The sequence below is a fragment of the Podarcis muralis genome, chromosome 8 (genome assembly GCF_964188315.1).
Source record: "Podarcis muralis chromosome 8, rPodMur119.hap1.1, whole genome shotgun sequence".
NCBI classification, from domain to species: Eukaryota; Metazoa; Chordata; class Lepidosauria; order Squamata; family Lacertidae; genus Podarcis; species Podarcis muralis.
The window spans coordinates 16,181,964-16,195,718 of NC_135662.1; the positions used below are offsets into that span (position 1 = coordinate 16,181,964).

A 13,755-nucleotide genomic window follows, 5' to 3' on the forward strand; every position below is an offset into this window, starting at 1 on the left:
GCTGGAGCACGATTTCTGTTCTCATCCTGAAGCAAAGTTCTTAACCCAAGGTACTATTTCTGGCTTAGCGGAGTCTGTAACCTGAAGCGTCCGTAACCTGAAGCGTATGTAACCCGAGGTACCACTGTACTATTCTTATTCTTATTAGCATCCATCTGTCTTGGGAGACAATGGAAGGTGACGTCAGGCTGTTAGAGAGTTACAGTGCCCTCTGGGGCTGTAGATATGGGAGACATGTTTTATTGCAGGTGGGGCAGGTGAAGGTGTCCGGTTTTGCAGGTACAGGTGCACCATAGCGTTTCTGCTCTCTGCGCTCCTTCCTCCTCCGGCTGTGGATAAACGACCTGTCTGTCTGTCTGTCTCCATACATCAGGAGACATTGTTGTTAACAAGAACAATTCCCTCTCCCAATGATATTTGCTGAAACAGAGTCCTGCGTCTGTGTTGGGGTTTTGTGGGTTGGGTTTTTTTGGAATCGTTTTGCATTCTAGCAGCTGCAGTGAAGCCACACAGAAGCGACAGATGCTCTTCCAGCCTGGCGAGATTTCTTGCCCTAGTTAGCCGCCTCTCCCCTCCTGCGCCCGACACGCTTTGCCTCCTCTCTACCTGTCTCCTCCTCCAATTTGACGAGGAAGTCCTCAATCAAACAGCCCCACGCCAGGTCGCCCTGAAAAACCTCGCAGCGCGGCGTGCCGGGATTTGTAGTTTTCTGCCCCCCAAAAGCTTTCAGAGCCCCGGAGGCATAGGCTGCAGTCGCGGGGCCCTTCCAAACCCGGCGCTCCCTCTTCGCTTCGCGCGCCCTGGGCATTGCATGCGCAGCAAAGCCGCCTTTGCAGCGAGCGGATGGGGGGGGGGGGTCTTGTGGCCTCGCCCGAGCTGCCGGCAAAAGACTACATTTCCCAGCCTGCACCGGGAACGGGGCTAACCCTTTCTTGCTGCAGGTTGTTCTTTTGGTTGCAGACGAGGAAAAAAGAGAAAACAGTGGAGGGGGAAGAAAAGAGAAAGGGAGGAAGAAGGGGTGGGGAAGAGGGGAGGAGGAGGAGAAGCAGAAGCAGCATCCCTTGGCAGGCGAACTATGCATGCCCTAAGCAAGCTCTGAGAGAATGGCTGTGGAAGGTAAGGGCTGCAGTCCTCCTGCCTTTCCCTTTTGCAAAGCCAGGGGCGGCCGCTCCTGCTTCCTGATACACCGCCTTCCTTGCACCCACCTCCATTTCTTTTCCTTGGCGCTCACCTGGAGGAGGCGAAGCCCCAGCTGGACTAGGAAGCGGGGGGTGGGGTGGGGGTGGGAAGGCATCCTTCAGGTGGAGAGGGGCGAGGGAAGGAGCCCACCTTTGCAAAATGCTCGCGATGGGCTGGGCACAGGAATGGGCGCTCTTGCAAGCGGAAGGGGGTGGGTCGTCATGTGCCCGAAAAAAGGGTCAACGCCGCCGCTGTCCCTCCTCATGCATGCCAGGAAGGGTTGCCAATGGAAGCATCTCACCTGGTCGGAGACGCACCGCTGCTTCCCTTCCCCCATCCTTGCCCGACCCCTCTGAAAGCCATTATTATTATTATTATTATTATTATTATTATTATTATTATTATTATTATTATTATTATTTTGGGGGAGCATGCAGCACAGGATAGAGGGGGGTTTCTGTCAGAAACAGCAGCCTTGCTGTAAAAAAGGTAGTTTCTGATAGAAAACCCACTCTATCCTGCTGCATGCTTCCCCACCAAAATAATACTAATACTAATATTAATAATAATAATAATTAATTGGATTAGTTGAAGCCCTGTATCTCTGTAGCTGCCCCTCTGCCCCCAAAGCAATGGTTTTCTTATGTCCTTAGATACCACTTCAACGAAAAAAATATATGACAAGCGTGGTGCTTTTCAATATCTTCAAGTACTCTTCTTACAAATCTTATTCCCATTACCTAGCTTCACAAAGTTGGTCTCTGTGTAAGCTCTTGAGCCTTAAAAAGACACTAAGGTTCAGGTTTTGCGGCTGATTTGGGGATATGCGGCAATTAAATAGCGCCAATAGCAGAGGGCCTGTTTGGTTTTAGGGATCCGAAAAGGCCCGGTCTCCAGGATTTCCGCACAGCTGCATCAGATGAGCTGCACCTGAGCAGCAATTTGTTCATGGGGCCTTGGAAGTTAGACAACTCCTTTCTGTAATGTCCAACACAGAAGGGAGCTTTCAGTGCCCGTGAGCTGCTTTCAGGAGAGGGTTTGAAACCTGTGAAGTAGGTTCGAGCCATGGTTTTTCAAACGAGGGCCCAGGGGGGGCCTCAAAAAATTATTGGTGGTTGTTTGGTGACATGGGAACCAACTCCTAGGGGCCAAGGTGCCTTTGGCTCCCCCAGTAAAACATTTGAGGGGGCCGCCCGCCAAAAAGTTGATGGGCTTTGCCATTCAAATGTTGTGTGCATGTGCCACACATTGTGATTGATTATGTGGGACGAGGTTTACCTGCCCCCCCCCCCCATTTTATTCATGTTGGCACCCCTGTTCTCTGAAAAAACCCTATGATGGTGAGCAAGCAAACAGGAAGACAACTTGCCCGCCATTACTTATACTTCACAGAAATATTATTCTGGGGTGTTGGGCGAATTCTGCATTACTGCCTGTGGGCCTTGTAGGTGCCCTTTGTGAATTGGGGCCTACGATATAATAATAATAATAAATAAATAATAATAATAATATATCTAATACCTGCCTTCACCATGAGGTTGCAGGTCACAACAATGTAAAATACAGCATCAGGAACAGTTCACACAAGGTATCTTAAGTATACCACCATCAGCTTATGATATTTTCTGAAAAGTTGCTCAAAGCAGTTCTCCGTCGTGGGGAAACACTGACTCTGCCAGATGTTGTCCCCATTATGCCTGTCCGCTGGCCATCCTCGCTGGGGCTGGTGGGAGTTCTGGGATGTTCAGCAACATCTGCATTCAGTTGCTGTGATCCTGTGTAGGAGATTTGCATCTTGTATGCATGCATTACTTAGGATGGCAAACTATGGACGTAAATGCACCTCTGATTAAGGACCCCGTTGGGACGCGGGTGACGCTGTGGGTTAAAGCCTCAGCGCCTAGGGCTTGCCGATCGAAAGGTCGGCGGTTCGAATCCCCGCGGCGGGGTGTGCTCCTGTTGCTCGGTCCCAGCGCCTGCCAACCTAGCAGTTCGAAAGCACTCCCGGGTGCAAGTAGATAAATAGGGACCGCTTACTAGCGGGAAGGTAAACGGCGTTTCCGTGTGCGGCTCTGGCTCGCCAGAGCAGCGATGTCACGCTGGCCACGTGACCCGGAAGTGTCTGCGGACAGCGCTGGCCCCCGGCCTCTTGAGTGAGATGGGCGCACAACCCCAGAGTCTGTCAAGACTGGCCCGTACGGGCAGGGGTACCTTTACCTTTACCTTTACCTGTTCAGCACCATGTTGTTTGCATGTAATGCACATTTTGAGGTGCTTTCAAATATGCATGCAAACATGCATGCTATCAGCTTATTTATTTACCTTGGGTTGGGGTGTTGTTGGGGGGGTTTTGTTGGAGGGGGTACAGTTGCTGTTGATACACATTTTTTGTATCTTTGTTTTGGATTCGTGTGGAAGTTGTTCAGTTTGGTTGTGTAATTTTTGAAGTTTTGTTTATTATTTACAACTGCTTTTATGTTTGTAGTTATGGTTTTTTATATACATTGTAAGCCACCTTGAGCATAGTTTTAACTTTGGAAAGGCAACATACAAATAAAATGATTGATTGTATCTCACGGTATATCTCAAGCGTCAAATGCAAGGGTGAAGAGTTGTATCTTCAGCGTATAACCAAAGCTGTAAACTTTCAGCAAACTTTCTCAGCAGGGGGGCGGTCCACAGTCCCTCAGACCTTGTGGGGGGCCGGACTATATTTTTTTTTGGGGGGGGGGGCGGAGAATGAATTCCTATGCCCCACAAATAACCCAGAGGTGTAAAAATACCAGGCAGGCACCACAAATAACCCAGAGATGCATTTTAAATAAAAGGACACATTCTACTCATGTAAAAACACGCTGATTCCCGGACCGTCCATGGGCTAGATTTAGAAGGCGATTGGGCTGGATCCGGCCCCCGGGCCTTAGTTTGCCTACATGCTGTAAACCGAAGGTGCCAGACGTGCCTTTGTGGAGAGGGATCCCATAGCTTAGGGGCTGCCCCAGATAATGCCCTCTGTTGGGCCGCCACCATCATCCCTGAGCTTCTGAGGGTGAAGGAATGACTAAGAGGGTCCCATTTGCTGAATTTTAGCCCTCGAGAAGGTCTCCCAGATAATTTTGGGCCTAAGCCGTTTAGGGCTTTAAACACAATTCCTTTCTGAATTGGCCCAGAAATGAACGAACAACCAATACGCTGGTAATATATGGACACACAACAATGATAATCATTAATATTAATTTTAGAATAGTTATCAGGTTATTTTAATTCTTCCCGTTTTCTGCCACCTTCATCATTTTATGTAGAAATCACCTTCGTTCTTGTCTCTCTCTGTTTCTGTCAGTTCTCTTTGTCTCTCCCTCTGCCGCTAATCCTGAAATATTAAATGAAATTTTGGAGACTCAACTTTTAGCATAGCTCTCTTCTCTTGAAGGAACAGAAAATGAGGGAGCCTATCTTTCTCATGCCAACAGTGGCAAACTCTTTAATTTTTTTATCACATTTTATTTTTTAAAAAATTTATTTAGTTCTACACCTCTTATACAAACAATATAAAAGTGCAAAATGATACAATCATTTTAAAACATTTAAAAAATGTTGTCACTGAGACTCAAACAAATACTTTAGGTATCCCTAATGGTTTACCCATACCCATTAGGTTTTGTAAATCTTATGCCATATCTTTGCAATCTTATTTTCAAAGTCTCCTCGGTTTCAAAAGCAACAAGGGGCACTGTTTGAAAAATACAAGCCCCAAGGCCCTTTGGACATGCTGAACTGTAGAATCCCAGCCTGTGAACATAAGCAATAGAATTAAAATGGAAGGTGGGCAAAAAAAAAAGAAAAAATAGCAATATTCTGCAAAAGATAGTATAAAAACATATGAATGTGTAAAAAAAAAGTGAACTAGTTCTAAGTTGTTTCTGGAAAATAAATGCTTTTTAAAAGCCAGTCTAAAATGGTAGGCTTTATGTCTTTTCTCTCTCTGTAAAACCCAGTTGGATACACCTCCAGTCAGCTTGTTCCACCACTTTAGCACTGCAACACGCTACAACAGGAAAGGTGGTCCCATTAGTTTGGATCCAAAGAAGGGACATAACTGAATGGGATAGGCATGTTTCCACTGCTGAAGAGACTGGGTGTTTTTAACATGAAATGAGTGGCTTATCTCTTCTGCTGTGGGAATTGTCATAGGGGGAAAAACGAAAGTGCAGTTTTTATTTCAAAAAACTTACCTGGGAGTAAGCCTTACTGAATGCAATGGGATTTACTCTGAGTAAACATAAATGGGATTACATAAATAGGATTACACTGTCCTGGACTCATTCCAGTGAGACAATAAATACTCCAATTCAGGCACAGGCAAACTCGGCCCTCCAGATGTTTTGGGACAACAACTCCCATGATCCCTAGCTAACAGGACCAGTGGTCAGGGATGATGGGAATTGTAGTCCCAAAACATCTGGAGGGCGAGTTTGCCTATGCCTGCTCTAATTTCTGTAGACTGGGATTTATTTGTTTAAATTTTTTATCTTACCTCTCAGTTACACATGAGACCGCCGAGATAGAACTCAATTCCCAGTTAAGAACAGTACTTTTTTTTAAAAAAGAAAACAACCAGCAAATCACACAGCTTTAAAAAGGATTAAACTAAAACAAGAGAAATAAACCAAAAGGCCTTGTGAAAAGAAAGATCTTAACTTGTACATGGCAGTAAATTACATTTTTAATTGAAGTCTGGGGCTAATCCACGTGTATGTGTATTCCCTGCATGCCTGTTCAGAACTAAGCCCCATTTAGTTCAATGGGACAAATGTGTATTCTTTATAAGTAGAGATGAATGTGCCTTGGTTTGTCCATGCTCTTAGCAGTTTGGCACCTCTCTTCCCATGAGCCAAAATGAAGCTTTAGTCTAGGCTTAGCATATTTCAAACAGTGAAAATGTTGAGCTATTTTTATGGGGAAACGGCCAAAAAATGGCACTGCCAATATAGGCTGCCATACATCCAGATTTTCCTGGACATTTTCCCGATTTCCGCCTGGACACTGCTGCCGACTGCAGTGGGAAAATTTGGATGTATGGTGACCCATGGCTTGAAGCTGGCTTAATATCATGACTTGCTCTGAGGTTGGTGTCAGTGGCAGCATTTTTTCTTTTTTGGATAGAGTGGGAAACAATAGCTAATGAAAGACATATTGGTTTGTTTTCAGCTTGTGTGACAGGAGGACTAACAGGCTGTGTGCATGCCCAAATGCTTGTAAATATCTTGGCTGGTTTATTGATTGTCCTAATTGGGCCAATACTTGATGCTTTGTTGTTGAATTCTTTAGGAAATTATTGTTGGTTGAGCTGATAAGAAATTGTTGTCTAGTGGGGTTGGATTCACACATTTAAACAACCAATTAATCTGCAGTCCATTCAGGCACAAACACACCTTTGTGGACAAGACAGCGAATTTGTGATTGTGGGCATGGAAATATTTGCATTTTAGCTTCTCTGTTCTCTGTTTTCTTTGGCTACTTCCCCATTCTTTCTGCTCAAGGAAGAGGAGTTTAATCCAGGGGCTGCACCTTGTTGTGTGTATTCTTGAACTGTGCATTCTGGTTTCTTAAACTGCTCCAAATAGCAACAGGAAATATTTCAAGCTGCGTGAAAAAGAACCACCCTTGGCATTCAGGTTGGGCAAACTTCCAAAGCCTGGTGCCCTCCAGCTGTTTTTGACTCCAGATCCCATCAGCCCTAGGAAGCATAGCCAATAACCAAGGAGTTGTAGCTTAACACGTCTGGAGGGCACTAGGGTGGGGAAGACTGAAAGAGGGCCTTGCAGTTGGGAAGCAGAACGTTTGAGGCATATAGTACTTCTCTCGCTCTCTTTTAAAATTTTTATTCAGTTTTCTTTTTCATTCATTACATACATCTCATATCCATAACATTTATACTGTAGATTCCGGCGTATAAGACGACTTTTTAACCCTGGAAAAGAGGTTAAAAGGTTGGGGGTCGTCTTATATGCCAGGTATGGCTTTCTCCCAGCATGGAGCCCGCCCACTGCTGCTGCCCAGCGTATAAGACTGGGCTTATAAGACAACCCCTGTCTAATACGCCCAGTTGCCTAATACGCCGGAATCTACAGTATTCATTCCTTCCTCCCTCCCCTCCTAGGCTTCCCCCAACTTTTGCTTCTGGTTTGTTTCTCCTTTCACCCACCTTGCTACCTCCTAAAAGAAAAAGTACTAATAACATATTTATACAATAACATCTAACCTAAAAACATAAAGATAAAAATAAGTACACCATATTATTTCTCTATCTTCTACACATTTTCTAATACTAACGATGTGAATGTTTATTTAAATCCTGCCATCAAGTCTATAGACTTTCTTTGTTTCTGCAAGTATAATAGAAATGGTTCCCATTCTTTTTCAAAGTCACTGTTGTCTTTTTCTCATTGTCTGTCTGTCATTTTTGCCAGTTCTGCATAGTTCATCAACTTCTCTTGCCATTGTTCTTTAGTTGGTGTTTCTCCAGTCTTCCAGTTTTGTGCAATCAACATTCTCACAGCTGTAGTGGCATACATAAATAGAGTCCTCTTTTCTTTCGGTATGTCTTGGCCTAAGATACCTAGTAGAAAGGCTTCTGGGTTTTTTTACAAAAGTTATTTTCAACATTTTCTTCAACTCGTTATATATCATTTCCCAATAAGCTTTTGCCTTTTTGCAATCCCACCACATATGATAAAATGTACCTTCTAGGCATGTAGTACTTCTCAAACTGAGAAGTGTGGAAGCGTGTCTCTTAAGATCAAGCCACCAAGCTGGGACCATTGAATGTTCTATGCCTTTGGGAGCGAGATCGTCACATGCACAGGGGTCCCCAAGTATTCCTAGCCAAACTTCTATTTTCCCTTGCCACCACTGGGTGGACCTTGGTAATATGGCACTCTGTGCAAAGCCAACATTTGACACTACCTCCAGCCCTCACTGTGCCTTCCCAAAGCTGGGTAAGGGAGGTGCAAGGCTTTGGGAAGGAGGTGTAAGGCTCTGGGCTAAATCCACCTCTGCTACCACTTCCCTGCATTAATCCCAGAAGACCAGGGGCTGGGGAACCTGTGGCCTTAATAGAGGAATTTTTGGATTCCGGGTCCCGTAATGCCTAACCTTGTTGGCCATGGCTGATGGGAATTGTAGTCCCCCTGCACCTGTAGGGCCACAGGTTCACCAATGCACCAGGATTCTTCAGTGCTGCTCATAGGAGAGTTCATATGCACTGGGAGAAGGAGGACTTGTGAGTCGAGGACCCGCCACCTGCATAGGATTATAAATAAGATACCAAGACACATTATTTTAGGTTAATGCGCAAAATTAGGCCGCAACTATTATTGGTTACAGCATGTGAGTAGTATTGGCTTAGGCACTGGACGAAACACGAATACATGTCTCCACCCCACGACCGCCGGATTCCTTTAACGGAATACCCAAAAGAGGAGGGGTAGATGATGGCCCATACCCAATCCTCCGACACAGCACACATATTCCAATGCCTAACTACCAATACCAGAAAGTTGTGACGAATTGCTACGAGGTAGGCGGAATAACCAAGAGGCTGGTGCCAATTTGCCAAACGGATAAAAAAGTCCTACCAGGCCCCTTGGGCAACCAAGGCAACCAACTGAAGTCCTAGCAAGGTCAATACGCAAAGGAAGCTGACCTAAAAGGGAGGGAGGGTGGGAGATCCAATGCAAGCAGGAACCCGACTGTGAACTGAGCGCTGCCGTGGCTGTTTAAATGCAGTTAGCCCCGCCCACCAGCTGGCCCTATTGGTCGGCGGGAAGGCTTGGCCGCGGCAGCAGGAGCAATCAGGAGCTGCGGGAAGCTGCTCCCGCTCACAACCCCTCCCCTCTGGGAGGAGGAGAGACCTTCCAGGAGCATCACCATTCGTGGATGAAGGGTCAAGCGGGATGCTAAGAGTAGTTTTAGCTGGGCTATCTTGCAGGAGGCTACTTACAGTGTGTTTGTCAGGTGAATTGTGCCTCTAGCTTTAAGGAAGCGGGAAAATGTGGTACCCAAAGTGTTAACAGGTTGGGAAACTCTGGATTGGACAATATGTCCTGTACTTGAACAGTATGGGGATGATATATACTGATTGCTGCCAGCACAGTAAGAGGTCAAGGCTGTCATCTCTCATGGTTATAGGAGCAACATTGTCTTGACTTAGTGTGGTGTAAGGTGTTTGCGTTTCTTATTTTACATTCTAACAAGGATAATTTGGGAGGCGGTTAAGAAGAAGTATACAGGTCGTCTTTGAGACAGCTGCCAAGGAAACTCTATTTATAGAGCTTGGAGTTTCAACAGTGTTCCTTTAACTGCTTCCTTCCTTCCAGTCAAAGTGAAAGAAATAGGTCAGAACCAATAGCAGAAAGCTTTTTTTTTTTAAAAAAAATCTTTGTTAAAATGTTTGCAATTATATTTTCTCTGCTGCATAGCGGAAGGTTTGCGGTGATAAACAAATTTGGATAAGCACGTTCTCAAGGAAACTGTGAAACAGTATTTGTATACCTGTCTGTGGATCTAAACTAGATATAGGGCAGTTTGGAATAATAATAAATAATCAAATGATCTGTAGGGTATTTAGTGAAAGTAACTCCATGGAGTCTTGTTATCATCTTGTCAGTTCTGAATTATTGCAGGCAGGAAGTTCAGGGTCTTGGAGATACCAGTCTCAGTGGAATGAAGCTCAACTACAATGGCAGAGCTTGCAGGAGATAAAACTGCTAATTATTATTATTATTGTTGTTGTTGTTGTTGTTGTTGTTTTGTATCCTTCCCTCCCCGGCCAAAGCCAGGCTCAGAGCAGCTAACAACAGGTAAAAATAGCACAGGGTACATTAAATCACACAGTCAATTAATTAAAATACATTCTAGAATCAATTCAGAATCAAATTAATGGCAACCATCAGGTTAGAGTTCTATGAAGATTACAGAAGGAGAAAGGGGGTTAGACTGTGCCTTGGCCAAAGGCCTGGCAGAACAGCTCCGTCTTGCAGGCCCTGCAGAAAGATGTCAAGTCCCGCAGGGCCCTAGTCTCTTGTGACAGAGCGTTCCACCAGATCGGGGCCATGGCTGAAAAAGCCCTAGCTCTGGTCGAGGCCAGTCTAACCTCCCTGTGGCTTGGGATCTCCAAGATGTTTTTATTTAAAGACCGTAAGGTCCTCTGTGGGACATACCAGGAGAGGCAGTCCCATAGGTACGAGGGTCCTAGGCATAGCTGTCAACTTTTCCCTTTTCTTGCGAGGAATCCTATTCGGAATAAGGGAATTTCCCTTAAAAAAGGGAAAACATTGACAGCTATGGTCCTAGGCTGTATAGGGCATTAAAGGTTAAAACCAGCTCCTTAAACCTGATCCTGTACTCCACCAGGAGCCAGTGCAGATAGTATAGCACTGTGATCCCACGGCGAGGACCCCATAAGGAGTATCGCCACGGGATTCTGAGTTTCTGGGTCAGTCTCAAGGGCAGCCCCATGTAGAGTGAGTTACAATAATCAAGCCTGGAGGTGACCATCGCTTGGATCACAGTGGCTAGGTCAGGGCGAGAGGCATAGCACAGCACAGGCAAGACAAAGTGATTGGGGGGCAGATAGATAGGACACCAGTACATGGTCTGAAGGCACCTGAGGCCACCACCTGGCTCAAAGTTGGGGAACCTGTGGCCCTATTGATGTTGTTGAACAACGGTTCCTATCATTCTTGACCATTGGCCATGCTGGCTGGGGCTGGTGGGAGTTGGAAATCCAGCAACCTGTGGAGAGGGCCCTAGGTTCCCTAGTCCTTAGCTGAAACTAAGCTTGTCGGTGTCAGGTCAGGGTATGGATGGGACCTTGTGTACACCATTTTGGGATTTTATGAGTAAGGGAAAGGTAAAGGACCCCTGGACGGTTAAGTCCAGTCAAAGGTGACTATGGGGTTGTGGCGCTCATCTCGCTTTCAGGCTGAGGGAGTCGGCGTTTGTCCACAGACAGCTTTCCAGGTCGTGTGGCCAGCACGACTAAACCGCTTCTGGCGCAACGGGTCACCATGACGGAAGCCAGAGTGCACGGAAACGCCATTTATGTTCCCGCTGCAGCAGTACCTATTTATCTACTTGCACTGGTGTGCTTTCGAACTGCTAGGTTGGCAGGAGCTGGGACAGAGCAACGGGAGCTCACTCTGTCGCGGGGATTCGAACCGCTGACCTTCCGAGGCTCAAGAGACCAAGAGGTTCAGTGGTTTAGAACACAGTGCTACCTGCGTCCCTACCAAAAAAAGTGGGGCACAGTACCAGTGCAAGGACACAGGCAAATCAATCATGGTTGCCTGGTTCAGTAGCTTCCCACATTCTGTCATTTAACTCAGTGCATTGGGTTGTATCCAGCCAAGTTTTACTCAGAGTAGACGCACGGAAATCAGACATTGTTCTCCCTGCCTATTGGAGGCAGTATGTCCTTGAATACCATTTGCTGGGAATCACAGCTGGAGAAGGTGCTGCGACATTCAGGATCTGCTTGCTGGCTTTCTGTAGTTTGGCCACTGTGAGACCATGGTGCTCGACTGCATGGACTTGATCCAACAGAGCTCTTCTTATGTTAAAACCCAGCTACCTCCTCTTGCCGTTACCTCCAATAATTCAGATTAAGTCCAAGCTCTCCTATATCCCGCAGGATGTAGAATGAGGGGTGGCCAAACCAACTCTATGACTGCGAATGTCTGGTGTCCTTTGACATCGATTGCTTGTGTTTCTGTGCCACCCAAACTGGCTTACAAACAATCATAAATAAATAAATAAATATTTTTTAATTTATACCCCACCCTTCCCGGTTCAAAAACAGGGCTCAGGACAGCTAGCAACAAATTTAAAACACTTGTAAAAGCAGCATAAAATACAGTATAAAAACATGAATAACAATAAAATTCAAAGTTCAGAAATCAATTTAGGGGAAATCCATCTAATAAGTATTAGATAATCCCCAGGGCTAGCTGGCTGAATTGGTCCTACTTGGGCCAGCGAGGAGGCCAGGGGAGAATTAGCTGTGGGGTCTCAGAGCGGGTAATCTTCATAAAAGGGGAGGGAAGGGAAGGAAAATAAAAGATCAGGCTGAATTCAAATAAAAGGCCAGGCGGAATAGCTCTGTCTTACAAGCCCGGTGGAAGGAGGTTAAATCCTGAAGGGCCCTGGTCTCATGGGACAGAACATTCCACCAGGTCGGAGCCATCACTGAAAAGGCCCTGGCCCTGGTGGAGGATAGTCTGACTTCCTTAGGGCCCGGGACCTCTAAACTATGATTATTCATGGAACTTAAGGCCCTCTGCGGGGCATACCAGGAGAGGCGGTCCCGTAAATACGAGGGCCCTAAGCCACAATACATAATAAAATAATAAGAAGTGGGTCAGGATGTAGAGTCTCCCTTGGCCCAAAGTATACTGGGCAGAAAATGGGATGGCTACAGTTGAGGAGATTTCACCCCTCCCATACCCAAGAATCTCCTGATGATCTCCTGATGGTCTCTGCTGACTCTCCAGAGAGGAGGAGGCGTGTCCTGCTATCTACTTATTCTGCCCAGCACCACATCAGTCTGTGTGTGTGAGAGAGTCAGTCAGTCAGTGTATCGGAGAGAGAGAGAGTGTTAGAGATCCTAGAGATAAGGTTGCTGCTAAGAGCAGCTGCAGACTCTCAGTGTAGCATTGATTTATGCTTAGAATATTCAGCTCTGTATATAGTTTTGTATCATAGTTGTAGTTACAGAATAAAAGGAAGATACTCTACAGAGCTGCTCTCCGAGTGGTTTATACTCTGCAAGACTGCAAAACTCTGCTGCGCAACGACTGTATTATTGAGACAGTGAATCCGGTGCTCTCAGCTCTAAGCTGTGAGTCCACAGCACTGTGACCTGTTCCTGTGAGAAAGGAGGTCTCTGGCAGTGCTACCCAGCTCGCCTAGCCCAGTCGGGGTTGAGGTACATGAGTCCAGTTGGTGCACTGGCTCAAGGGCGATGCTGACAACAGTGACCACTCTTTCCTCATGTGCCATCTTGCCTCTGAGTTGGCAAGTGGGGTAAGAGCAGATTCGGCTCTTAGGCTTCCAGTCACTGATCTTCTGATCTAGGGGGTTCCATGCTATTTGGCTGTGGTGGACAAGCAAGAAAAGGGGACACAGAATTCTTCTCACGCTTGTAGGCAGGGAGATTATGGGGGAAGATGGAGTCTGTTGCATCTTCATTTTTCCAGTGCCAGCACAAGAAAGCGGGGGAAGAATTCTTCAAAAATATTGGACACACATACAGTTTGCTCTACAATAGTTTTAAATTGAATTATTTGGATTAGGGTTGATTTAGCCCTATTGATTTCAATAGGACTAATCCGCTTAAATGCAAGTATTTCAGCTCCACTTTGGATCAGGCAGCCCCAAATCTGGCTAACATTGATTTAAAACCTGAGTAGTTTTCCACTGAATAGTCCCCCAAACCCTCCCAGACTTTCAATTATATATCTAGGATATAACTGGAAGGATCATTTGTATCAATTCTTCTTTTATTAGGGATGTGAC

At 45.9% G+C, this 13,755-nt stretch overlaps 1 protein-coding gene across 3 annotated transcripts in view; it reads left to right on the forward strand.

Annotated features, from left to right (window-relative positions):
* The first annotated feature begins 978 nt into the window (after positions 1 to 978).
* Positions 979 to 13,755, forward strand: part of SAMD12 (sterile alpha motif domain containing 12) — a 209,634-nt gene continuing 196,857 nt past the window's right edge. For all 3 annotated transcript variants that reach the window (XM_028736243.2, XM_028736244.2, XM_028736245.2), the window contains exon 1: positions 979 to 1,116. In XM_028736243.2, the coding sequence (XP_028592076.1) occupies positions 1,104 to 1,116 (13 nt within the window). In that variant the 5' untranslated portion in view covers positions 979 to 1,103. The remainder of the gene's footprint in view (positions 1,117 to 13,755) is intronic.